Below are 27,285 nucleotides of genomic sequence, written 5' to 3'. Positions count from 1 at the left end.
TGCAAAAGCGCAACGATTGCAATCGCGAGGCTGTTGCTTCTTCTTCTCCTCGCGGTGTGCTCCTCTCACGCTCAATCACTGACACTAACGCACGGTAATTACAATTAAACGTAGTTTTACTGCAGCCAAAAAGAAACAAAGAAATCAATAGATATTGCTGGAAGTCAGGGGAAAATCTCAGCGTCTTGGGAATTGCACAAGTGGAAAAAGAAAAAGGCCGCAGATGGAATGAAAAAATTGTTACAGCCGCCGAGTGGAAGAAGAAGAGGTGCACAACAGACGACGCGACGCGGTCGAGAGCGGCGACAAGCGCATGAATTTTACGCTCTCTCATCAATTGCGCGACTTAGAGCTCCGTGTGCGAGAGCAGAAGAGGGAGTGGGAGAGGAAGAAGCGGAGTGGCCCGGCTAGAAAAACGTGTGTCCACTAGCAACTGTGTGCGTGCGAGTGAGTATGTGAGTGCGAAGAGAGCGAGTGTAGGGAGGCAGACAGATGAGTTGACACAGCGGCCGAAGCAGAGCAAAAAGCAATCAAGGAGGAGCAAGAGGAAGAGCCACAAATGGGGATACCGTTGCACTGTATCTATGTGAGTGCTACTTCAGGCCATCAATATCGATATATCGATGGGGCATGCCAACTACAGTACAACCTGTCCAAGTGAATCATTATTATAAGTGGAAAATATAAAAATGTGCAAGAACAAATACACGAATTTATATGACTTAAAAGATACTGATTTTATAGTAAAAGCAAAATTAACACAAAGTGTTAACATATTTAATTAAAAGTTATAAAAACAAGAATTACTTTTCTATTTTACGAATGTTCGGTTTTACTTTGACTTTAGTGGTGTTTATATGTGAATTTAAAAATAAAGGGTTTGCTAAGGAAAAGTTTGACAAACTTAGCCCAGATCAAAAGGTTTAAATTTTTAAAGTTATAATTACAATTTTAAGCAAAAACCTCTCAAATTTTTCACAGTAAATCCAAGTTTAATGATTTTCACTTGAATTAAACATGGTAAAAAAAGTTTAGTAAATGCTTTGCAGTTCGATTTCTCCAATCGACACAATAACAAAATGTGAATAGAGAGCAGCGAGAACGTCGACTGCGGCGACAGCAGAGCAACTGTAGCCGTGTTGGCCATTATTTTATGGCAGATGGACAAACTCGGGGGTGTGAATAAAAGAGGGGAGATAAAGGTTGTGGAGGGGATATCGCAGATTGTCTCCTGCACAGGTGCAAAATGTGCGGCGCTGCATCTTCCGAATAATGTTGGCAACACTGCAGCACCAATACATACACAAAATGTATGAGACGCGCGATACTCGAAAGAAAAAAAAATCGAAGTGAAACACATTTTTTTGGAAGAAAAAAGCGGGGGCAAAGAAAATGGCGAGCAGAACAGGACAAAAGAAATCAAAAGAAAAAATCAACGCGATGATTAAAATCAAACATTAAAATGAAGGCGAAAACCTAAATTAGCATCGCGCACAAACACACACACCCGCAGTTGAGGTCCATTTTTAATTGTATTAGACGGTTGTCGCTCACACTTTTGCATTTGATTTTCGATGTTCTCCGCCAACTTCGCCATTAATTAATCGCACATACACACACATTAACCACTCACATACAGCCACAGAGAGAAATGCACTTGGCACTGCGAAGGAAAAAACAATTGAAATTGTACATGGGCTGCTGTTTTTCAGCTTTTCTTCTTCGTCTCGCGAAATACATATTTCTTTTGCATTGCCGTTTTTCTTCTCGTCTCGTCGCTCGTCTTCCCTGCTATTTTTGCTCTCTTTTTCTCTCGCCCTCCGCTCTCTTCTTCTTTGAACATTTTTTTCTTTTCAAGTGTCTCCGCACGGGGCTTTTCAAATGCATTTTTTGCTTAAAATACGTTCAATTCCGCTCGGACTTGGTGCTTTTCCAGTTGCCGGCAACCTAAAACGCGTTTTTCCGCAATTTTTCTCAATTGATTTGCACTTTTAGTTACCGTTTAACGCAAAATTCTAGCAGCAATTTTCAAGACAACGCGACACACACATCAAAGACCTCCATTTTGTTTTGTTGTTGTACGCTAGAGCTGGGCCAAAAATCGACATTTAGTCGATAGTTTCGCATGGAAGACAACCAGACTGTAGACATCGTTCTGAATTACATACTAAAAATATACCACAGAAAAGAAATAAGGTGGCAGCGCCATGGTGATAACGGATCAGAATATACTTTTTTTTAATTTTTAAATTAAAACTTCAACAAATATTGTATACATTCTAATAATCGTTTTATAAAACAATATTGAGTAATTATGTAAAGAAAAGTTGTTATAAGTAACAATTAATTGTCTTTGCAGGGACTTAAATTCCTCACAACTGTATCATCTGAAACAAAAAATATTAACAGATTAGTAAAAAAAATACCGTAAACTATTCTTCCAGTCAAATTTTTCAAAAAAAAAGCGTTACACAAAAAGGTCTATTATTTGGTTATACAAAATGCATTTTCTATAAAAAAAAACATTTAATAAGTGATGCTAAGCCATTTTCAGTCGTTTATTGGATTGCTTATTTTCATTTTTAGTTTCCGATTCATCCTCTCCTCCTATTTGCGTTTCCAGATCCTCCATATCGTCGTCTTCCTCGCTGTGGTCGTCCTCTGAGCTGCCTGAGAATACAATAGGTCCATTGCCCTTTACAAACATAATGGTTTTGCCGATGCGACGCGACTCTGCCCTCAAAAAGAGTTGCCGGCAATGCCGATCCACAGCGTTCTTGCCTTGGTCCTCCGATAATCCGAAAATAAAGGCCCTAGATGGTTCAGAAAATGAAAAAGAACTGAACGATATATATCTAGCGAAGATCTCACAGATTGGCCACATCGTAGGGTCCTCTTAGCTGGAATTCGTGCGCCGCTCCACTACTGAAAATTATGTTCTTTGACTTTCCTTTGGTGCAATAGTTCTGTGCGATTTTTATTATGTCCTTCCTGTTATTCGAATCGGCTATAGCTGGGGCGTATTTGATCTCGAAGAATAGGCCCCGACGAACGGCCACCAGGTAGGCTTTCCGATTGACCGAAAGACGTGATCCAGCCACAGGATCAAAGCTTATTAGGTCCCCATTGAATGTGGTGCAACAGTGCTAAAGATAAACTATCTTAAACGTAGATCGCAAGAGTAATGTATAGCTATGTACCGTCAAAGCAGCATCTGTTTTCGGCTGGCCAGCAATTAGATTAAACTTTCGCAGATTTTGGGAAACACTCTGAAAAATAAATTTTTAGTTATGGTGACTGAATTTAAACATGTTTATTATTAAACGTGTTTGTCTTCCAAATGTTTGTACAGCACTTCGAAAGGCATATTAACTATAAAACTTTTGTAGATATTAAAGTGATAATGTTTAAACCTATATAACTTATACGCTTAAATAATAAATTAATAACTACAATATATATGTAAATGAAATTATGACCCTTGTGATCTGTTTTCAGGATTACAAAAGAGTTGTAGCAAGAACAATGTACATTTTAACTGGTGCTGTAATTTTAAAAAACCTCCAAAGGGCCTTTATACTATTTTACATTTTTAAGAAGTTAAATAAAGATGTTCAAACCTATCTAACTTATACACTCAATCAGGCGAAGCTATATTTGACAATTAATTAGTTATTAACTTATAGCGAACTTGATTAGTAACATGAGTAAATTAACTCACCATTGCATGCGCCACATTAACGTCCACGTAGAGAATGGTGATTCTCTGCAGGATCCTCAGTTTGTTCTGGAACTCCTTGCGCAGATGCTCAATCTTGTGGGGCTCGGGAAACATCTCGGATCCCCGTTTACCGGCCTCCTTTTTGCTGTGATCGAAACTCTGATCGATTGCGATGGTTTTGTAGCCCACTGCAAAGAGTTATTGGTTGATAGTGGGAAAAACATTTAAAATCTTCCACTTCTACTTACATTCCACGAGCTCGTTGAGCAGGGCCCTCATCACCGAGTCGTCCTTGTTGTAGGCAATGCTTAAATCGTAAAATGGCTTCGTTTGCTCCATTTTTATTGGTTTGTTTTGACTTTCGGCCAAAGCGTGCAACTAGTGTCTAGAGTGGCCGTTTGAGAAAAATGTATAAAAGTGTGGCTGTTCTATCCGGGCTGGCAGTTAGTATTTTTTTTTTCATTAACAAGTATTTTTAAATAATTAAAATATAATTTGAAATGGGTAATTGGTAACTCATAAACAAATAATGTTTTTAGTCATTAATTTTAAAGAACAGCTTATTATACCCAAGTATGAAGAGATCTAGATACTTGGTATGTACCTAATTAGGCTTATTCTACTGATACATTTTGTTTACATATAAAATATTACCATAATTATGGTTTCCCAACATGGTTTTCCAGTCAAAATAATAGTTTTCCAACTTATAGTAATAATAAAATAAAAACAAATCGTTTTTTTAACTTGTCTTCCAAAGGCTAAACAAATTTAAAGAATATTTATCTTTCAATCTCTTTTAAAGTTTTCAACCTCAAAATTTGCGTTACCCATAGTGATTTTTTTTTGGATTTTATTGGATTTAAAATTAAATTTATAAATTGCAAATATATTACTTTAAGTTGTTTCCCTATTCCGATTAAAATTGCAGGTATTAAATCCGTATCTAGGTTTATTATGGGTCATAGTAACCAAAAGAAAAGTGTTATCTTTGTTACAGCTCTAGGAAAAGTTAATGTCAAAGCGGATCCTCTGCATCGACTGCAGTTTTCGCGGGATCACTAGTTGGATTTTCAGAAACGTAGTGGATTCCCTCGAACTGCTTGGCCTTGGCCCTGCGTGATTTGATCAGGATTCCGTGGCCGGGACAATCACGATCGGTGCTGTAGCACCTGTCCTTGCAGCAGACGCGGCACAGTCGGAACTCGCACTTTGATCCCTGGGGGTTGGCGCACTCCGTGCAGTACTCCAGTCGCCGCTCGTGCCGATTCTGGATCTGTGCCTCCGTTTTGCCGGGTCTCCGCTGGCGCCTGCGCAGTTTCTTCATCCGCTTGCGGGATATCTCGTTGCCGTCTTTGTCGAAGTACTGCCTCTTGGCTCTGTTGGGATCCGCTGCCTCGGCCACCTTTTCAGCGATCTTCTGGCGGTGGGATTCGGGCGAGGCGCGAATATAGGGTTGGCACAGCCAGGGGGCTAGTGGTAGTTTCTGCAGGAAGTAAGGAATATCGTTAAAATAATAGTAGTTTTATTAGCTTATGGAAATAGCAATCAAATGCAAATTTAGACAAATTTTTTTCCGTTCCAATTTTAAGTTTGAGATAAATAACCAAATAACAAACCCAAAATAAATTTAGACATTTGGTTAAACAATAAAAGCGTAAATTCTAGCAGCTATTTTGAGAATTCTGTAATTAAGACGAGATAACAGAAATAGAACCCAAACATTGGGAAAGAAAAGTAAAACTGAAAATTAAAAACTAAAGACTTTGGGAAAACTTACATCTTCCTCTGATCCAGCAGCCATTTCTTCGGGTTCATAAGGCACTTCGCCCTTGTGGAAGGGTTCGTATTTGGCTTGAATCTCTTGCACGACTGTTTGAAATTGCACTAGCTGATTGGCAGTAGCCAGATTTTGTCGAAGTCCAGCGTTCTGTCGGATGTTCATACTAAAAGAGAGAGACGAAGTCAGTTAATAGAGTAATTGTCTTTAAATTCGGGATTAATTGAACTTTACATATGGTGGAAAAGCTTAAAGAGATGTCCTCGTATATAGGAGCTGGGACAGGGATGCAGGTACACTAGCTCTAAGTATTCAGTGGCCATTTGCCAGATGGGTGGCGAGACTCCCTGGAATATGGCCGGATTATGGAGATTACCCTCGGCGCTCATCACGCCATCGACGCCCGTTTCCGCTAAACAGCGGTGCACATCCTCCAAACCAAGAATGTTTCCGTTGGCAAACATGGGGATCTTAATGTGCTGCCGCACTTCCTTTATGTAGCTCCAATCGGCCACGCCCGTGAGTGGTCCCTTCTGTTCCCTGGTTCTCCCGTGCACTGTGAGCAGCTGACAACCGGCAGCCTCCAGCATCTTGGCATATCTGATGGTCTTATCGAGGTCCTCGAAGATGCGAATCTTGCACGTCACAGGTATGGATAACTTTGCGTGCAATGTGCTCACTAAAAATTGGAAAAAGAGTTGGCATTAACAAAAATTACTCAATAGTGAAAGAATCCACTTACCAATCTCCGTCAGCAGTTCCCACTCGTCCTGCAAAAAGGAGCCGTAGTGACCCCTCTTGGCGATGGCCTGCGGACAACCCAAATTAATGTCCACCGCATCGCAGTGATCCTGGGCCAAAAGTGTGGCCTCCAGAATTTGTTGGGCGTCGTTGCCGCAGAACTGGATGATCAGGGGCCTGTCCTCCGGACACGTCTGTAAAGCATCCTTGCGGTACTTGGGATCGGTGGCAAAGAGGTTCGCATGGTACATGGGCGAATAGCAGAGTTCGGCGCCATATCGCCGGCACAGCATCCGCCAAGCCAGCTCACTTTGGTCCACCATTGGTGCCACAACATAGCGTGGAGATCCCAAGGTTTGGCGGTAGAAGTCGTAGCCACTAAGTTTGGAAGTTGTTTTTGCTGCCAGCACATCTTCATCGTTCACCATGGCAAATTGACTTTTTGTTCTGAAAGGAACAGGATAGGGAATATATTAATTTGTGGATTCAACATGATAATAGTAATAGTTGGCTTCGCTAAGGTATTTTCTAGGAAATTCTTGTCAATAATTATAAATTACTATATATATATAGGTTACTAAATTTTCTTCAAATGTTTTTGTTTTGGAAATTGTATTTTCAAGAAAGTCCCCTAATAAAAGTCAAGTTTTCCTGGTTATTTGCTATTAATTTTGATTTTTCAATGACAGCTAAATAAAACAGTCTTCCGATTTAATTATAAAATTTAAAAGTCAGATATGAGCATGATTTTCATTACCAAAATTGGTCAATCATTAAATCAAATAAGAGCAAACTTACAATATGTTTCGTCCGAAATTGCCAATTAAAATCTACAATAGTTTTCCAAGAAAATATGCTTACCCTAATAGGTATGCCAAAAATAAGGAGGTACAAAAGGTAATTCAAATTTCTATATATTTTTTGATGACACAAAGCTATGCGAACCAAAAATTAGAAAAAAAAATTGCTACATATTTTTAATTTTAAACCTTGGAAATGCCCAAAATCGATTTACTATTTTCCCGGTTGGTTTTACTTTTCCTTTGCCCTAAAACATTACCCATCATGCGAACTGGTTGACAAAGGGGAATGAATTTCCCAAAGCACCCACGCATTTTCATAGCCATCTAATTAGCGACACATTAGCAACGACTGGGAGCGGCCGAGCGACTGCGAAAAAAGCCACGCACAGTTGGGAAAAGCCAAACAAATTTACATTGAGCTGTTGACAAAATTTTACACACGAGAAAAGACAAATGCTAAAGGAAAAAGGGGTGTGGTAAAGGTATAATTTTAATACCTTAATTAAAGGGAGCAGTAATGCAGATTAAAACTTAAAAAATATTAAATTTTATTATTTTTGGTTGGTAAAAATTTAGATATATGTTCTTTTGTGAGCGTTCTAATACAATTTAACAAAACCTATAGCTAAAATATGACTTTAGTCAAGGTTATTAATTACTAGACTTTATAACGATGAGTTCTTCTCTATTCATTGTAAGGTATTTCTTATTATTTTCAATTTCACTTTTGTTGCATCTGCGATTGCGAAGGCAATTATACCAATTAATTTACAATGACTACCTCAATGGCGTTTTTCTTTAATATCTTCTTCAGCTGCCCATTTTTTACTTTTTCTGCTGCAATCCGCTTTCGTTTTCGGGGCTTGGCCCAGTCAAAGAAGCGTGGAAATTGCGTCAATGCACAGCAACAATTACGAGAAAAGCCAAACAGCAACAACTGCCACAAAGCAAAACAATGGTGCACTAATTGAGTTGTTCAAGTTGTGCATGCAATCAAAACTTTAAACTTTAAACCCTTTTTCCAGCAGCTTATCGAATTTTTCAACATGCTTTTTTGGATAGGATGGCATTGCACAAAGGGACAAAGAAAAGTTAAAAGTTAAACCTGAAATAAGTACGATATGAAGTCTTGAAGTTTTGGATTTTCATTACATCATAGTCATTTAATATATATATATATATAAGAAGAGCAACATATTCCGAATTATTTTCGATTTATTGCCTTTACCTAGCTGACGTATGGTTACCAAACGCTCTTGCATATTTGCACACCCGAAAACAAGGTAACCTGTAGGCAACTTGCAGAACAACTTGCATAACTTTGCCCGATTCGAAATTTACTTTGGAAACACTCGCACACAAACAAAAGCTGGAAAAAAAGTTTATACATTGAAAGTTTACTGACCGGAAATGGCATGCAATTTTATCAATGGCAAAGGGAGATTTCCATCGCTCCTTTCTCGGGATTATTTTACTCGGTATCCAGGACTTTTCAGACTTTCCTGTTGCTTAACTTTTTTCGCTGACAATGCACAGAACCATTTGAAGCCAATGGCTGTGAGTAATTAAAGTTTAAATGGCCGGGAAACTTTTCCGCCCCTCGGAACGTAAATTGCATAAGAACTGAAATGAACCGAAATAAAGTGCAGGCCCCAAAAAAAGAGGGGCCTGGCCGCCAGCTGTTGGCTTTGTCATAATTATGCCCAAGTTACAACCAAGACGTCCATGGGGATTACGAGAAGCTGGAAGAAAATGGGAAGCCGGGGCTCAGGGCATTTTACAATTAAGAACTTTCCTTGCGAACAAAACCAACTGAACATGAACAAGTCCGTAAGTGTCGGCAGATTGTACATAAAGCGATTTACAAATTGCAACGAAAATTACTATCCCATTTTTATTATTTGCCAAAATGTTAAGTAGACCACAAATGTTAGCCTAAAATATTCTACATTGGTAAAAAAACGTAGTAAATCCAAGTATTTCATAAACATAAATAAACATAAATATAAAGCTTTTAAAGAAACTCGACTTTATAAAACAAATTCTTAACCAAAGTGAAACTTGTCTACAATTAGTATCTTGTAGAATCTTACACCCAGAATTCTCTGTTTTATAATTTCCTTTCAAGTAGTCATATACAGATGGGCAACCGCAGAGTGCCCAAAAACCAAAAACCACTGTGCAGAATGTGCAATTGCGTATACCGCAGACAATTGCACTTTGTTTCGCATCTGCCGATGTTGCCTGCGAGTAATTCGAGTATTTCGGTCTGTAGCCGACACTGGCAATCGCCTTTCAAAGCTTTCGATTTCTGCGGTGCCTGGTAAGAGATAATTAATAATTTCCGCACCAATTAAGCCGCACCAAGTGCAAGAGCATGGCCACAGCGATTTCGGCTTTCACTGGACATGCAATAATCAAAGGGGGAGGCACTGGAGCTTAGAAGACCGCTTTAACCCTCAAAACCACACATCGCATGCGGTGGAAATTGGCCCAGAGTAATTCTTTTCCAATTTTCAAATGGTTTTACCGACAAAATTGAAATGGGGCAGGAGAGTGTATTTATCAAGTGTTTACCTTGGTCAGTCTTTTATTATTTAAACACAAAAACAATTAGTTCGTATTAACTTATTTAAAGTTTCCCTGTTTTTTTCCCATAAGATTTACAAAGAATAGAGGAGGCAATCACAATCGAAATGGCTGTGCCAGCTCTAGCTCCAGCTCCAAATATGACCTCATTCCCACGCACACGCCCATAAGTTTTCCATGAATTTCCTTCCCTTACGCACACAGCGAAAGGTTTATAAAAGAATGAGGAAAAACTGTACAAAAGCAATTGCATACCCTCTTGCAGGATATATTAGAAATATTCCTTTGTTGAGGTGCTTAGTTGAAAAGATATTTCAGTTTTTACATATTTTATTCAAATCGCTTGCCTTCTGTTAAAAAGTCTTACTGCTGCTAGAACCCTAGCAATAATTAACTTTGTTAAAAATGATTTGGGAAATTAATTCAAAGCGAATTCGCAATTCTCTGTTCAATAATTGGCATAAAACGAAGATAATCCTCTGTTAATGGTATAGTATATATCTGAATATAGTTTATGTTCAAGGGCACTTAAGCTACGGCTTTTCGAAGTAAAATTCCTTTCTCCTTTTGTTTCTTCTGCTCAGCAAGTTCAATGAAATTTCAAGTGGTCAAGGATGGTAAGTGGGTTCCAGGAAAAAATGGGTTGGGGCAACCGTTTGTTGTGGTCTGTTAAAGTGCAGGCTTGGCCAGCGAAAAAACTCCACACCGTTAAACATGCAACTGGCGGCTCCCCGTGGCGTGATGGCGATCAAAATGAAATATAAAATTCTCTCTCTTGCAAAACAAACAACCAAAAAAAAAAACACAAAAAACATTCATAACAGCAGCAGCAGCTACAACAATAGTAAAATAGTCATTCTAAACGTTGTGTTGTACCCGAAGTGGTTTTCAATTAATCTTATCAAATGGCCGCGAGTGTGCCTATAAAGTCTGCAAAGTGATTAAAGTTTTCTTGATAGAATATCAATAAACACGCAATATTATTTACCAGTATTAATACTTGTTCTAGTTCCGATTTTTCCGTTTCGAGTTAGGCTAAAAACTAAAAAACCGTTTGGAAATTTACCCTTTTAAGTCTAATTTTAGTTTGCCCGTGATTTAAAAGCATTTACGCCCAGCAACGATTGGCATTTCTTATGCAAGCGGGTCAAAGTCAGGGCACTTGGACCAGCTGGCCGTCCCGCCTCTTATTTCTGTGCCCTCGTTTGTATGCACAGGGAAAAATGTCAAAGACACTAATAGGTGCACGGAAAAAAAATGGTACAAAGGTAAATTAGGCAATTATACATATCAGTTTGTGGCGTATAACACCAGATAAGTAACCATTTTAAAATGTTAAAGTTAAAGTATTGCTTACAACGCCATTTTTAAGGCTTAGTATCCAAGATTTGTATAATTAGTTTGCAATGCTAACAGATTTATTAAAGGAAATATAGACTAAGGAATTTTTAAGGCTTGAGATATGAAGAAAGTATAATTATTTTGCAGTGCATGCTCCTGTTTCTCGAACCATGTGAGCTGTATGTACAATCCATTTGCTGACGTAATAAACCATAATAAAAGGGCGAAGCGCGTAACAAGTCCGCATTGTGCCCCTTTCAAGGACACTATGATGGCAGCTTGCCCCCAAACGAGGCATGAGCAAAAACTGGAAGAGATGTGGCGTCGATTTGGCGTCTTCCACTGGGCGTTTCCTCGCCAGCTGACACAATTGAAATTTGGCCAAGCTATGAATGCAGCTCTCATCTTTTGGAAAGTACTTACAAGGGGCTCTTTGTTTTGTTTGCGCTCAAACTTTCCATTTTCACCTGTAACCTTTCCAAATTGGTTTATTAATTAATCCTGGCGCCTATGTCTTGGATTGAGGGTTCTTCCGTTTGCGCGCATCCTCTTTCTTCAGTGGCCCCCGTTCTTTAATGTTGTTTGCACACTTTTGATGAAATTTTATTACACACAGCTCATTAGGACTAATGATTGCTTGTTACCTGTCAGCCTTGATTGAGATCCAGCTTACACAGAAAAAACGCTTTCAAAATACGAAAAATATTCTCGTATTCGTAACTAAATCAATAAATTGGGAACTATACTTCTTAGCCAACAATAACTTAAGTAGGTCAGGCTAAGAATTTTTTAAATATAACACATAACAACATAAAAAATATAGAAGGCTATTGATGATTAAAAAAAAGCTAAAAGCTGACGTAAATAAACTGGAGTGGAAGGATATGTTGTAAAACATTTTCGTTTTCTAAGTAAAAAAAAATGTTGCTATTAGAATTAAATTTAAAAGAGGATTTTAAAGAGCATTTTAAATGAATTAAATATGAATTTTTTAATTATTTTACCATCTTAAAAGTTTATAGTTACATGTCAGAACTTCTTTATTTTTTTATCTCTGTGTAAAGCAACTTGAGACGAGAACCATAGTTGAGACTGTGGATGAGGAAGAGTCTTTGAGCCCCGCTGCAATGACGGTAATGAAGGGTTCCAGTTGGCCTTGTATGGCATACAGTATATGTATATACTTCACATGGAAGATGCGGATGGGCCAAGCAAGCGTGTGATCCACTATGTGCCTGTGCGCTTAATTATATTTGTATGCCCAGACGATGACGATGGCGGTGATAAAACCAACTGTGGCCAAATGGCCAAATTGAACGTGAATTTTACTGATTGACTTTCAGACAGTGCGACGAATTCAAGAAACTAAAAGTGGGAAGAAGAAAACGGAAGTTTTCCTTGGAAAACCAAAGCTTTATGATGTTGTCGTTCGTTACGCCCCGTTTCGTCTCATAGCTTAGAAGCTATTTGGAAATCGATTCTGCTAATATTCCTGATGAAGTACTTTATATGGTCAGCAATATCCTCTTAACTTTTGACTGAAATTATAATAATCTTCCAAGGGTCAGGCTTAGTAAAAGCGGACTTGATTTAAAATAAGTATGAAAAAAAATTACAACATTTACTTGAATTTTTAACATATTTTTTCTTCAACAAGGTATTAGTATAATCTAAAGACTTCACAAAGAATCAATTTTTTCTCTCAACATTTTTTGTAAGTATTTTAAAGAAAATTTGCGATTTTATACTAATATTCTTAGGGGCATTTAGAGTTTTGTTGAAAATAAAATATTGCCCACTTTACAGGCGTTGCTCTATCGAAATCGATTAAAAGCTGTTAAATTTATTATTTAAAAACGAAATTATATATGATATACTTTCTCAATTAACAATACAAAAACAAGTTTTTGTATAACAAATGAATAAAAGCAATGGAAACAAGGAAATAAATAAATAACTCCTCCATATTTTGATCAATTCTGTTACCGCAGAACAACCCAAAAACCAATTTGAGTTCGATATACACCGATTTGAGTAAGTGTTTGGCTTTGTGAGAAAATTTTTGGTAGTGAACTACTACTTCAACCGCTGCTGTAGGTACACACTCGCAGGCAAGCACTTAGACACTCCCAAAACGATACATCCTTGGGCACTCACGAATACACACTCCTTGTGTTTATCTGTTGCAAAGTGAGTAGGAGACAAACAAGTCAAATGACACGTTCCCATAAATCCCCGACATTTTATTGCCAACGCGCTAAGCTCTGCGTCTGTGTGGGTGTGAGGTGTTTCTGTGGGCGTGCGGAAGTGCGAGTGTGTGTGTGCCGGTGCGTGGGTGTGGGGGTGTGTGAGTGTGCATCATGCGTGTGATTTGTTTTGGTGAGGCAAACACATGACAAGACAAAAGGCAAACAGGAAACATAAAATGACAAAAACAATTTACTTGGTAATTTACGTGCAAGTATTTGCATAAATAATAAAATAAACAAGCCGAAAGGCTGAAACCATAAAGGAAACACAATAAGAAATTTTAATGATTTTTCGGCAGATGTCCCAATTAGTTATTGATTATTGGCTGGATAAGTTGCTGGGATTTGTCCAACATTTATTGAAAAATACGCAAATATAGTTTTTTCTCATTGAAATACAGTTATGAAAAGAAATAAATGCCATAAATAAAACATACATACCTCTTGCCGTTACCATCGTAATTTATATTTTTATTGTTCATAGTGAGTCTAATTAAACTTAACTATTCTGATTTAAAAAGTTATAAGTTCCCAATTTTAAAAACCGCAAAAATAATTGCTTTAGTAAAATTTAATTTTAATCATTATTGCTCGCTATAAAATAAACAACAAATCTTTGGTTTGCTTAAATAAACGACAAAAATGCGTACATGCGGAAAATATCTTTCAGACACCTTTTAATTACGCATACGCAGGGTGGACAAGGGGATAAAATGATCAACATGTCCCAAATGACTGCTTCGGTAAGTAAATTCTGCAAATGGAACCACTGCGGAGAATAAAATGGTCTACACGTCCGTGGCAATATCCCAAAGCTCCCCACAAACTATTCTCCATTTCACTGGCCTGGTAAATATTTAAAATGACAATGAAAGAGGGTCAAAAGCGTCTTCTGAGCAATAATGACCCACTTCTTTGCCACCTGGTGGTCAATGATTGTTTTATAGCTGACGTAAACTTTCTGTAGAACTTTTGTTTGCCTCTCTTTTAAACTATTGAAGAGCGATTTTAAAGCCAGTTAACTTTTAAGAGAGCGGTGTACATATAACACTTGCAAAATATAAAACAAAAACACAATCAACTTAATTTTTTTTTCGATTAATCCATTTTTATTTTTTCAACTCGTTTCTGTAGCATACTAATTTGCGTTTTCGTATTTTCTTTTATTTCATTAAAATATCTGGCGACAATTCGTATATTTATAAATATCTTGCTTCTTTGCTTATTTAGATTTGTTTTATAATGGACATTGTTAGCTGGAAATTTTATCAAAATATATTTTGCTTATAATTTGTGCTTCTAATTTTACATAAAATTGGCTGGGCTAAATTAATACAATTATTGTTTTATTTTTCAATCTTTTACTCGTTTTCGTACATTATTTTTCCATTTTCAAACCACCAATTTTCCAGTCTCATACACATTTTTATATTCCTTATGTTTTCTTTGTTCATTTGTTTTAGCTTGAGTTCAAGGGCCTATCTGGAAAGTCATTAACTAAATTAAACTTAATATTAGATGGGGCGAGGCGGTCGGATTCACCTATGTCTGTATGTTCTAAATATTCCACTTGACTGAGAATCTAACAATAGAGCCGAGAGCCCGAAGTTCGTTGAACCAACCGAAGAGGAAAAGGAAAAGCAAAGCAACTGAAAATGTCATTGCAGGCGCAAGGCAAAATAAAAGAAGTAGGTGGTGAGGCCAAGTGGAGTCGGATTTGGAGTAAGCTTAACAACCATTGTTAATAACAAACCCGAAATAGAGGAGGGCGAGAAGGCAACTGACTGGACTGATGAGACGTCGCACCCAATTTGGGGCCTATCAATCATAACATTTTTCCATATAAACAGGCAACCTGAGAAATTAGACAAATTTCAAAGAAGGCGTTGCTAGCACACTGAAAAAATTAGTAACAAAAGTTTATAAAATTTAGTAGGCGATATTTGTGGAATAGAAAAGGATTAACAAAAGAAAGAATTTCAAATATTCTACACTAGCACTCCTAGTATATAATTTCCTTTAAGTATAAAAGTTAAATATTATTTTAAGGCATTTTTCGCCGTGTTTTTCTGTCTCTCAGCCAAAAATGTAAAACATTTTCGTCTTGCATGTCAAAGAAATATTCAAACGGCAACAGGAAAATGTTTTATAATTGATGCAAAGCAATAACCAGGACAACAAAAACAACAAGTGCTCATGACAACAAAAACAGAAGCAAAAGTAAAGTTGCATTTGTAACCATAGGGAAAGTCAATATTACCAAGAATATTTTTGCTTTATGTCTCGTAAACAAACTCCACAAGCGGGAATGAAACAGGAAAGTCGAGGGCGTTGCCTGGCACTTTTTTCCTAGCCCCTTTTTGGGGGAGTGGCCAAAAAAACAGGAGCAAGAGAACATGACACGAACATCCAATTAAAGTCGAATATATTTTTATACAAATAAATACGCACACACACCGTCTGGTATTTTTGTTGGTTTTATCATTTTATATCCATCTGCACAGCAAAAAGTAAAGAGAAAATCATCAAGATCCTTCAGGTGGTGTCTCCAGGTGCTCAGGTGCATGCACATGGACAGACGCCTCTGAAGTTTGACTGTATGGTCAGAAAACCGAATGAATTTATGATACATGACTGATAACAGAAAGCAAAAAATCCGGAATATAAATCCAAAGCAAACGTTTTTTTAAGCGGGGAGCATAGCAAAAAGATGACCACAGAGTGCTTGCTATTTTGAATTCAAGCTTCAGTAAGCTTTTATGCGATACAGTGTCTAAAAAGAAAAGCATAGAAAAAACAAATTTATCAAAAATTCATAGACCAAAAAAATTAAATATCTTGTTATACTTTCGATCAAAATGTGTAAGGAAAAAGCACAACAATTTAGTAAGAAACCAAATACATTGAGATCCCCTTAGAAAAAGTCACATTGGCCGTTCCCCGACTCTGCTATAAAACAAAAACACGCATAGCATAATATATGTGGCGCACATGTCGGATACGTAATAAAGCATGAAGGTTTCTGCGCCCGTGTCTCCAGACAGCAGGTGCAATTCTAAATGTTAACGCCAAGACCCATCAAATTTAACAATTTCATACACACACAATTGCAAACACATCTTGACTCAACCCACACATACACGGAGCCATAGAAGAGCCCTCAAAAGTATGCAGCGAGTTTGGCTTGCGGAAATAAACGAGGGGAAAGGCAAGAAAATTGTTGCTCCAGCTGTCAGTGCAGCCAAGAATGAATTGAAAATTCATTTATAAGTCGTTGCATTATGTTATTTTCTGTAATTTTCCAAGCGTCTGTCTCTTGTCACTGCAACTGAACTGAGTTCAAAGCATGTCAGTCCGCCGAAGTCGCGCCTTTTTAGACACGGGCTCAATGACACTGTTCGCTCCGCTTTTCCGCCTGCCAGCCGTCTCTTGTTAACCCCATTCGTGTATTGGATAGCCGTGTGGGACAACAATATTTACAGTCAAGTCGTGTTGATTTGCCGTGTGTGGAAAAGAATGAGGTCTCTATAATTAGCTTGCCATTTAATTTGGCCTTAATCCGTCGCCAGAGTGACTAAATAATTGGAAAGTTGGCAAAAAGGCTACTAAAAGCGATAAGACTGTGTTAAAGGAATATTTTATACAAATTTAGATTAAACTTTGGAATTTTGCAGTCATAAGATAAATAGGTAGACTTTATTTTTAATTCTTGTTTAACTTTTTAAAGAAAAGTTAACATAAAACTTTCCTAACTTTGTCAACAAATTTATCATGGTATATAATAAATCGTTTTTAAGACTCAGATAAGATAGTACGAAGAGTAAATGGGTATATTGTAGGGATTTAAGTTAAACATATTTATAAAATATTTGAATATTCGATTTGCTACCTTATGAAAAACACATTAAAACCCAAACTCTTCAGTGACTGAGGCTATTCGGAATGGTGTCTGAAAGAAAAACTGATCACACTCAACCTCGAATAGCTCTACGGACACTTTTCGCACTGAAAGCGATTCTCTGTCTAGCAATCCATCTATCTGACACCACTGCCCTCCCACCGGTTAAAAATGGACGCTCCCGCTGTCAGATTCAATAACAAGAACCACCGACCGTGTGGGGAGTTTGAGAAACACAAGAAGGACCACCTGAAACCCGGAGTGTCATGTGCGTAGTGGTTGTGACGGTCTATCCGTGTACCTATCCATTATTTTTATCCGTTGAATCCTCAATAGCTGTCCGCCTGACAACTAAGGAGGATTGGATGTGAACTCACTCAATCCAATCCCGCTTTTGACGCATTTCCATTTCCCTGTTTTGCAGGTCTGCCTTTCCTGACTTGTGCCGCATTAATTATTCAGGTTCGGCATATTTAATGGACGCAGAGACAGTCGTCAAAATCAGGTTTACAACCCATGACAATTGCCATCGGCAGTTGGTTGGGCTTACGGTTACCTCTGCATTTGAGTTTAAATCGAATGAAAACATTTGCGTAACAATTTGGCAACATGCTGCAGTTGTGTCCTCGCTCTTTTTTCCCTCCTTGTTGGCTTTTGGCTACGGGATGACGCCAAGTGCACGGCTAAACGAATTCAGATACAGCCGAAGCTTCAGCTGCAGATACAATACGTAATCACACGACGCCTGTGCTTACACATTTTCAAAATAAAAATCGATAAAGAGCAAAAGGGTGGGTGCGGCCAAAAAGAGTAAGCTCTAGGGGAAAAGTCACCCAACTTTAACTCTTTCACACATGCTGTTGCATATTTTATCAATTCAACTGCAAAGTCATTCAATGGATGCCAAAGACATGTTTAGTTGGAGGGAAAACAATTGATGTAGTTAGGGACTAATGAGACCCTTTGCGGATGCAACAAAGAGAACTTATAAAATCTTCACAAAGCACCTAAAACTTTCTTGTTTGTGTAGCTTATTTGAATAAAAGAAACGAAAAAGCTGTTGGAACTTTTAGATAAGAAAAGATTAGCTTAAAATTGTTTTGTGAAAACGTGTACATCTTTTATTACCTATTAATAAATAATTAATAAGTAGATAAAAAGTTTTGTCTTAACAAAAAATAAGAAAACGTTCTTTAAAGTTCAACAAATAACTTTAAAGCAAAAATTATCTGGTTCAGCAAATTTTCGAATCTTTCTCTACCAGAAGCTTAAAAAATCAGATATGCAATCCACAAATCAGACAAAGGACCACCGACCGAAAAAACGGTATTTAAGTTTGACGCATCAAAGCGAACTTTCGCTACTCCTCCATGTGCCTAATTGATTTTAGTTATGAGTTTCGATGATTATTAGTGCATTAATTGATTTCCGAAACAGAACTGCTTGGAATAGAAGCGATTACGGCTAAGGCTAAGACTAACCTAACGACTAAACGGAAACCATCCTTTCTAGGTGCTGCTCGAATTGGAGCTGAGGCTCTGCAAGGAGCTGTTGGATGCGGTCTTCCTCAGTGTTTCCCCTGCCAAACTGCACAGATTTTGGACCAGAAGCGCCGAAGAGTTTCCAGATCCCGAACTGCGGTTAAGCAGAGGCGAGGACGTGGTTTTGGCCGGATTGGAGTTCGAGTTGACTAGGTTCTGGTGGTGGTGGTGCCGCAGGGGCTGCGGCGAGGTTGGATTCGAGAGGCCGGACTCGTGGATGGGCGACAAAGTGGGCGAGCGAGTCCGCAAGAAGTGCTTCCGCCTTTGGCGGCGGTAGACATTCCCCAAGCTGGGCAATGTTCGGCTGTTCGTCTGGCTGTGCTGATTGTGTTGCAGATTGCTGGCAAATCCCAGAGACTCTGCCAACTCCGCCATCTCCTGAGTGGTCTGGTTCATTTTCCTCCTCGTGGGCGGTGGCAAGGCAGGCGGCAGGGTCAGCGTGTATGTGGTCACGCTGTCGTCCCTTATCACGGATGTGGGCAGCAGCATCAACTCCTTGTGGCCGCACGAAGGACTTGTGCTGGTGCTCAGCTCGCTGCTCTCCAGGGAACTCCTGCTCGGCGAACTGGCCGGCGGCGTGGGCGTCGCGGTGGAGTTGGCATAGCCACGTGGAGCTGACTGCAGCTGCAGCGGACGTATCTGATTCTGCTTAATGGCGGAGCCACCATGATTTTGATGTTGATGCTCCTTGGCCGCGATTCCATGATGGGCCCCATGGCGACAGCGTGGTCGTCGATAGCGTCCCAGCAAACGCAGCATGTGTCGAAGTCGGGAGCTTCTTGGTGGCGTGGGAGTAGCTGTTGTGGTTGTCTTTAGAGGCAGTTCCTGATCCAATCCGCCGTTCAGGGTGCGTATAAATTGGATGGGCAGCTCTTGGGCATTCAGTTTGGCTGCTGCGGCTGCTTCTTCGCGTTCGCGAAACGTTAAGGCAGCTAGGAGATCGTTGGGCACATCGGGACTATCTGGCACCGAGGCGCAACAGTTCCATTTCCTTCGCCAACGCTGGTGCTTTGAGATGTTTCCAGCTGCTGTGGCCGAGGAGGAGGATCCCCCAGTTTGGCTGGTCAAGGTGCGAGTGCTGCTGCTTCCGCCGGCGCTGCTCACAGCTCCTGACGATCCCGTACCCGACCCAGAGCCCCTTCTTAGTCGGAAAGTGCAGAGGGTACACCGTTCGGTGTACTGGAGGTAAGTCGCTGGTCTCTGGGGACGGGGTTCTGCCGAGATCAAAGATCCCTTCGCCACGCTGACCCTTCGCTGCAAGGAACTCGCTGCGAAGCTTGAGCAGCAATGGAAGCTACTGAGCGTATCCTGCTCCACTTGAACTTGTGGAACTGTCTCCTCCAGCAGGGAGCAAACGTAGATGGCCTGACGGCTCTGGTGAAACTCCCGGGAACTGGCACAGCAATGCAATCTCAGGGACTGGTCTGTTTGACCCACCGCCTCCTGTGACTGCTGACTGGGATGTGGGGCTCTGGAGCAGCAGTAGAGCTGGGTGGTCGGCAGGGACTTGGACGGATTTTGTGGCTCGGGCAGGGAAGCCGAGAAGTGTACGCTACCGTTCTTGGGAGCTCCCTCCACTAGCTGCTTGGCCTTGGCCTCCTGAGCCTGGCGATGGTTTCTGATGTACTCATAGGTGGTTAGTCCCAAAAATGAGATGTAGATGTGAAAAAAGCACAAGTGGAGCAGCAATCCCGCACTCACGGCGGCGAGCAGACCCAGTACTCCCAAAAGGAGCAGATAAATAGTTTCGTTGACTCCGATTCCTCCCACCACCACAGACTGTGAGACCGTGTGATTCATTAAGCTTATCCCAGGCTGAGTTGTGCTGGCTTCTATCAGGGCTGTGAAGTTCTCCAGGAGAGTGGGTAGCGTGGATATTGTCAGGTTGGCCATCTCCTCATCAATTGTTTCCTGACTTTCTTCCTCCTCCGCCGGCTGCTGCTCCATTAGCATCATGGTGCCGTTGCCCAGGCTCAGAGTGATGTTTACGTAGTCGCCGCCATCCATTTGGTGGCTCGACCCCGAAGGACACCAGTAGAAGCTCAACCACTCCGGCTGGACGTAGTAGAAGACTATCTGGGCCACCACGGCGGCCACGATGACCAGGGTGGCCACCACCGCACTCACTACGCACATCAGGAAGGCCACATAGTTACGCGACCCGATGCAGTGGTTCAGCCACTTGCAGTGGTGATCGAACTTGCCCACGCACTTGTTGCACACCGAGCAGTGCTTGGTGCGGCTCGAGGAGGTCCGGATGTTGCACAGATGGCACCGGCCGTTCTCGATCACGTGACTGTGCTTCGTCCGGTCGAATTCAGGGACGATGCGATCGTTGCGATGCACTCGCCGCAGCTCCTTGTCAGCCGGATCCGTCAGCAAAGCCGTCAAATGGGAGGCAATGTGCACCAGATAGAGGCCCGTGATCAGACCGTAAAGTGGTCCCTGGATACGCGCATGGAAGGCCGGTATAAGCACCCAAAAGCTGGCCACTCCGAAAAGGAGAAGCACCAGCCAGCCAAAGAGCTGGAGGGGATGCAGGGGCAGCTGCAGTCCGTGGAGGCGTCTTCCCTTTCTATGCTGGACATCAGCGATGTTATTTTGGTAGCTCACCAGCTGCGACAGCCGGTACAAGTGAAGCTGTTTCTTCCTTGGCTCAATTGGGTTCACTTGGTCACCGGGAACAATTGTGGTGGCTAGAGGAACTCCACTTCCCATGGACTGGGGCTTACTGACCACCGGAGAAGCTACTCCCTTAACGGGCTCCCCGTTGCAGGAGTCCGTCAGACTGGCAGTGCTAATGGTTATGATGTGATCCGTCGTCTCCGTCCTGACTCCGTTGGCTCCTTTGGGTCCAGGTCTTAGCCCAGCTGTTCTTGTGGACATTGTGTTGTTAGATCTGGAGAAGATGGCTTGGATGATGATGATGTGTGATGTGTGATGAAAGGTCTTGCTTGACAGATGTACATTACATTCAATGCAAAGCCTCGCCCTCGACAAATGATGCAATCCAGCGGAACAAAAGGTTTCATATAATTCCCAATCGATTTTTCAGCATCCTTCTATGGTTTTTGATTCCTGTTATAAGGTTTCTAAAGTTAATTTGCTTGGTTTTTTTAACTTTCCCTTTAGTTTTGATTTTTACATTTAAATGTTTAGATTTAAATGTTGTTTTATTATTAAACTTGTACTTTTGATAAACTTTCCGTTTGCACCACAAAAAGTTCATGAAATGCTTACACTTGTTTATTAATTATTATTGATTCGGTGTATACGGTTTCTTCTCTTTATATTTTAGTTCAATTTAATATTTGTTTTCTTTATTTTAATGTCCTTCCTTACTGAGTTGTCCTCTTCACTTCGTCTGGCATTTCATTTTACTGCCTTGTTCGGCTTTCTCTATTACTTTTATTTTTATTCATATCTCCACAAAACTTCACTTTTGTTTTTTTTTTTCAAAACGATTTTGTTGTTGACTTTGTGTTCTCTCTCGCTCACAAAAACAATATAATTGTTTTGCCTTTGCTAGTTTCTTGTTGTTGCTGAAAATTTTGAATGGCGCAGTTAACGGTTCATACGTGAACGTATTTTTATTTTTCGTTTTTATCTTTAAGTCCTTGTGGCTATTATTGCTGTGAGGGGGTGGTTACACTGGCAGCGGGCGCAGAAAAGCAGGATGGTCGCCACCCCCTTTTTTTTGCGGGATTCCTGCTCTAGGATTTTCTTTTTCGTTTTGCGTTTTGCAATTTGTTTGACTGCCACACACACATAGGGGCACAGGCATCGCGCGTTAAAATTCCAGTAAAACAGGCGACGGTGCTCACGATTACCGCTACTTCAGCGCTTCAAAACGAACAACCGACTCCTTCAACCGACGCGACCATACGAATCAACTCCACGCAAAGTATCCAACTTGAAAGCTCGTGGCGTTCGAGTAAATCGAACAGTGCTGCAACACTCAGAAAAAAAGACTTGTAGCCAAAAACAAATTGACATTAAAAAATCAAATTGTCTCAAGTCCCCTGAGTATTAAGTTTATCATTAAAATTTTTTTTTATTACATCTCATATACGTGTTAAGTTCGTCACATAATTAAATATACATAGCTTAAAACTTGTTGTGTTTTAAGTTTTGATGCGGTAAAAATGTTTAATTTGGTTTAATTGTTATTTTTTAAGCACTTCACCACAACAAAAAAGTTTAAAAAAAATTGTGTTAGTCCATCCAAACCTGTTAACTATTTTTCTTTTTTTTACGGCTAACAGCAAGTCTGCTACGATGTTAACTAGTGTTCCAAACGAAAGTTTTCTCTCACGGCTCGAAGTCGCTCTCAAACGTCAGCAAAGAGCAACGAGAGAAAGCCTCTCTCCATTGTAAGTGATTGAATGTCTCGCTTCAGCGAGTGAAGGCTGAAAGCTTTCCGGTTGAAAGCGGCACTCGTCAATTTTCTAATAGACAAGCCAGATGAGAGTAAAAGAGGGAGCTTAAGACAGCTGTGTGTGGTTTTGCCGGCACCGTTTGTCAAATAAAGAGTACGAAAAAGGGTGGGAGTAAACAGTTTTGTAGATACCATTTTTTGTAAACAATTTCCTTGCTATTGTAATTTCCTATGAAGTTGCTAAAACAACCCCTCCGTGATTGAACTCCGAACTATTAAAATTTAAATAAGGGCTTAAGAAATTAATTTTAAATTTTAAAATGCAAAATATATTTGTACATAAAAAGATGCTTAAAACAAAATAGGAAGAAAACATCAGCAAACCGAAGAAACCTAAGAAATATCTAGAACATAATTTCAGATTAAAAATATGGCCTGTAAAATCAAAATAATTTATATAGGTAAAGTTAGAGCCCAGGATGGCATGCCTAAACTTTTGATTTCCAAATTTGCCATCTCTTGGGACCCGTATCAAAGCAGGAAGTAACTATTATATAACGTTAAATGGGACAGGAGAGCACAGAAGGCCGTTGGAGATTAGCACGCACCTTTCGTTTCTTCTTTTTTTTTTCTGCCAGCACAATTTTTTATTTATACCATTCGGGGCGGAAAGAAAAGGGGGAGTCTGTAGGTGTTAGATGAAATGGAAAGCACACTCGGGAGAATATTTGGAGCACGTGCTGCAGAAAGTACGTTTCAGCACTTGATGTGATTTTATTTACATGGAAGATACACGATAGAGGGCGAGAGTGGGTTTTCTTTTCCAAGGAAAAGCCAATGCAGACATGCCGACGCCTGACCAAACGATTGGTAAATATTTATGCCCGAGATGTCGGCAATCTAGAGTTTTCCAAAGACGAAAAACGAGGTCATCGCTGGAGAAAGCGGGTGGAAAATAAGCCCAGACGGAGACAGCGAAAGATGGAGATGGATAGTGAGGCGGGGATTTATGTAAGCCCCAGAGCAACGGCCGGGATTTGGCCTCAGAAAATCGAAACGCAAATTTCAAAAACAACTACCAAAATTATGCGTTTGGGTCATCAATGAAAGGACAAAGTTTATTTTATTTTGCATGCGATAAGCAGACGGAATTAAGGGTAGTGGATGCCATTAGACCGTGGGCAGGGCTTAAGTTTAAATGATATTTAAATCTTGGTTCAAATTGTTAAGACCACGATTATATTGATATTGTATTTTATATGATTTCGGATTTATGTCCACTTTACTAAAATAACAAGTTAAATATTTTGAATTGAGAAACAGAATAGTGTTGAACTATGTTGTTAGAAGCTTACTGACAAAGTTATGTTTTGTTTGGCATCGGTATAGAAACGCGTAAACCAAATTTATATTAAGAAAGAAGAACTGAAGGCAACGACAGAACAGAACCCTATCTACCATCCAAAACACTTTTAACCAATTTAGGGATGAACATCCACTGAACCATCAAAATAAGGATAACAGAATTGACCCAGATAAAATGTTGGAAACAGGCAAAAAAGAGTAGGCAGTTGATTATAGTTTAAAATTAGAAGCTCATTTAAAATTAGTTTTCACATAACGCTCAGAGAATAAATGTTGATTGTACACACGAATATTTTAGGGTAAAGTAAATTAAGAGCGGCAAGATGATCGATATTTTGTCGCTGCCGCGCCGAAATAAGGTGTCCGGAAATCCGGCCCTGCTGAAGATGATCTCCTACAAGACCGGACTGCCTATCAACAGTCTGCCAGGATGGGAGCTGATCCCCCTCAACTGCAAACTACCCATGCTCAAGTGTCCCGGAAACCAAGTAATATTCTCGAAGAACAAAATCGGACAGGATGTATGTAACTCCAGTTTTAAATAATTAAATTAATTTGAATTGAAACCAATCCTAACAAAGTATTTATATATTTACTCCAGTTCAAGAGCGGTAAGCAGGAGTTCGAGTGCTCTGTTACCGAGCACATTCCCGAATACAATCCACTGCACGACTCCAATCTGAAGACCTTCTACTCCAACGAGCGTAATCTGAAGCGTTTGCGCGAAAACGGCGAGATAACACAGGGCAACGATGTGATCTGTAATCTAAAGGACTTTAATCAGCATCGCCAGGAGCTGCACAAATCGCAGCTGTACTATGTTTTGCAGGCTTACAAGCGACGCGAGTCGGAGCAATACGATCGCATGCTGATCGCCAATGCGGAGTCGATCACGAAGAAGGATCACCAGAATCTGGCCGCCCGACACCAGTGCACCGAGGAGGTTCTGGCCAGGAAGCAGCAGCAGGAGGAGGAGCGCCACGAGAGGAAGGTCCACTTGCTAAACATCACCTATGAGAAGTTCAAACGTTTGGAGAACCTGGCCACCATGCAGAACATGCTGCTGGAGCACCGCAAGATGCTCACAAACATGCGCGTTACTGCCCACATAAGCATGTGTCAGGATCTGAAGAGGAAGCTGCTGATCAAGCAGAAGAAGCTCTTCCAGTTCAAAAAAGATCGGTTCAACAAGAACATGCGAGTGCTGCGGAAACAAAGGCTGATGAAGACCACAGAGCACCAGATTCAGTCGTGGAAAAAGCGATTGGATGAGCGCATTGCCAATCAGCGCAGGATTAACTACCTCCTGCAGGAAGTGGAAAAGGAACGTGTTGCGTTCATCGACAGGCACAAGGCTCTGTACAGGGAGAAATGGCAGAGGATCCAGGATGAAATCAATAGCAGAGCTCAGCAAGCCGTCGTTGCACGCCAGCCCAAGAAAAAGCGCCGCAAGAAGAAGAAGTCGGCGTCGCTTCAGGCGCGAAAACCATCCTTCTGCGATGAGTACCAGGCCACCTTCGAGGGTTTATTGGACAGCGAGCTGTGCTACGCCTTGAATGCAGCTATCGCCATGGAGGGACAGACCGCTCTCAGCTTCGCCCCAGATGATCCCATCTACAAGGCGGCCCAGTACATACTCGACCACATCATAGCTGGCTTCAACGAGGACCTCAGCGAGGACGAGTGCGCCCTGCAGGTGCTGATGTCACGCATCAAGGACTTTGTGTGCGATGCCAAGAAATACGTTCACTATGTAAGTGGTTGACTGTCGTTCTTCTTGACTTCTTTGACGAGTTTCCCATTTTCCTCCACTGCAGAAAGCCTGTCAGATCATCGGCTTTGCTAGGGACCACAAGGCCATGGAGGTGCCGCCGTCAATGGCCAAGCCACAGAAGAACCATTCGCGCGTATCCCACGTCTCCTTCAGCGGCGTGGCCAGCACAATTGGCGTGGGCAGCTACGAGATTCACCCGTTCGTGGACGTCCGGCGCTGCAGCGAGCGTCGGGCCACACCGGCGGGCTCCTTGGCCTCATTGGTGGTCAGTCAGATCGGAGAGCAGGTGATCCAGGACAAAGTGCGTTTGCCGCATCTGAACCGCAACCAGATCGTGTTCATCGAACACTATCTGGTGAAGTTCAAGCGCGATCTACTGGTGGGTCTGGACAAGCTGGTCTTTGCCGCCATCCAGTGCCACTTTGAGAACCGAATGATGGAGGTACGCGAAGAGCTCTTGCTGCTGGACAGAAACTACCTGTTCGACCAGATAGCCCAGGGCATCCTAAGCTATGCGGTCAATCCGCTCAACTACCAGTCGGTGCTGAAGCTGGCCGTGAGCGTTCTGTCCTGCGAAATCATCTGGGAGCTGCAGCAGACGATGCTCAAGCCGGGCATTGATCCCCGGGGCCAGAATCACCCCGTGTCCTGCGGGACGGAGCGGGAACGCGAGAACCTGGCCCTGTGCATACCCTAGAATCCTGATTTTCAGTTGGGGGTGGATTCCTCGGTCTTGCGGAAATAATTTGTATAAATTACACGTGTATGCATACTGTTTCAAGGCACTGGGGCAAAATTTATGTGATTAGTCGTCGTTCGTTTTCGTTGCAAATGCCAACAGTTAATAACTTCTTGTTTTAACATGTGTAATGTTGTGTGAGTCCCTATTTAAGAACCCAATGTTTTTGTGGTTTCTCAAGTGGGTACAAATAAAATCAATGTATAATATTAAAATCAAACACTCACCCGTGCAACTGTGCAAATCTGTTAATAAATGTTCACTATTTTCATCAGTTTCCGTGCCAAATTCATTCGTAAACACTAGAAAATTAATTTTGGTCCAAAAGCGTGGAAGCAACAGCTGGCAAAACATGCAACCGGTATC

General features: G+C 40.8%; 5 protein-coding genes across 18 annotated transcripts in view; 1 reads left to right on the top strand and 4 right to left on the bottom strand.

The window, feature by feature from the left end:
• LOC128253569 (serine-rich adhesin for platelets) overlaps positions 1-2,108 on the bottom strand; it is a 44,529-nt gene extending 42,421 nt beyond the window's left edge. For 11 of the 13 annotated variants that reach the window (XM_052982038.1, XM_052982040.1, XM_052982045.1 and 8 more), the window contains exon 1: positions 2,000-2,107. The gene's annotated coding sequence lies outside the window, so the exon portion shown is untranslated. Of the gene's footprint in view, positions 1-1,999 lie in introns of all 13 variants that reach the window. The other 2 variants (XM_052982051.1, XM_052982039.1) reach the window with 2 other exon arrangements.
• A 425-nt stretch (positions 2,109-2,533) lies between these two features.
• Positions 2,534-4,113, bottom strand: LOC128253536 (ribonuclease P protein subunit p30). Its single transcript, XM_052981991.1, has 5 exons — positions 3,970-4,113; positions 3,722-3,909; positions 3,201-3,269; positions 2,872-3,146; positions 2,534-2,813 (listed from the first exon to the last, which is right to left on the bottom strand). The coding sequence occupies exons 1-5, from the start codon at positions 4,058-4,060 to the stop codon at positions 2,540-2,542; spliced, it is 897 nt and encodes a 298-aa protein (XP_052837951.1). The 5' UTR covers positions 4,061-4,113; the 3' UTR covers positions 2,534-2,539.
• A 543-nt stretch (positions 4,114-4,656) lies between these two features.
• LOC128253535 (tRNA-dihydrouridine(16/17) synthase [NAD(P)(+)]-like) lies at positions 4,657-27,284 on the bottom strand. Of its 2 annotated transcripts, none has more exons than XM_052981990.1 (5): positions 18,604-18,677; positions 6,244-6,689; positions 5,736-6,180; positions 5,502-5,667; positions 4,657-5,207 (listed from the first exon to the last, which is right to left on the bottom strand). In XM_052981990.1, exons 2-5 carry the CDS (start codon positions 6,668-6,670, stop codon positions 4,740-4,742), a joined length of 1,506 nt encoding a protein of 501 aa, XP_052837950.1. In that variant the 5' UTR covers positions 6,671-6,689; positions 18,604-18,677; the 3' UTR covers positions 4,657-4,739. The 2 variants fall into 2 exon arrangements, with proteins under 2 accessions (XP_052837950.1, XP_052837949.1); XM_052981989.1 differs by lacking the exon at positions 18,604-18,677 and adding an exon at positions 27,147-27,284 and having other exon boundaries at positions 4,658-5,207.
• On the bottom strand, positions 18,604-22,626 carry LOC128253533 (uncharacterized). Its single transcript, XM_052981986.1, has one exon. The coding sequence runs from the start codon at positions 21,547-21,549 to the stop codon at positions 18,631-18,633; it is 2,919 nt and encodes a 972-aa protein (XP_052837946.1). The 5' UTR covers positions 21,550-22,626; the 3' UTR covers positions 18,604-18,630.
• LOC128253534 (uncharacterized) lies at positions 24,568-27,193 on the top strand. Its single transcript, XM_052981988.1, has 3 exons — positions 24,568-24,927; positions 25,008-26,159; positions 26,224-27,193. Exons 1-3 carry the CDS (start codon positions 24,730-24,732, stop codon positions 26,875-26,877), a joined length of 2,004 nt encoding a protein of 667 aa, XP_052837948.1. The 5' UTR covers positions 24,568-24,729; the 3' UTR covers positions 26,878-27,193.
• Position 27,285: the final 1 nt, after the last annotated feature.

Source organism: Drosophila gunungcola (assembly GCF_025200985.1).
Source record: "Drosophila gunungcola strain Sukarami chromosome 2L unlocalized genomic scaffold, Dgunungcola_SK_2 000052F, whole genome shotgun sequence".
In the NCBI taxonomy this organism is placed as follows: domain Eukaryota; kingdom Metazoa; phylum Arthropoda; class Insecta; order Diptera; family Drosophilidae; genus Drosophila; species Drosophila gunungcola.
The sequence above is the reverse complement of the archived record's forward strand: the minus strand, read 5'-3'. Positions and strand labels throughout refer to the sequence as shown.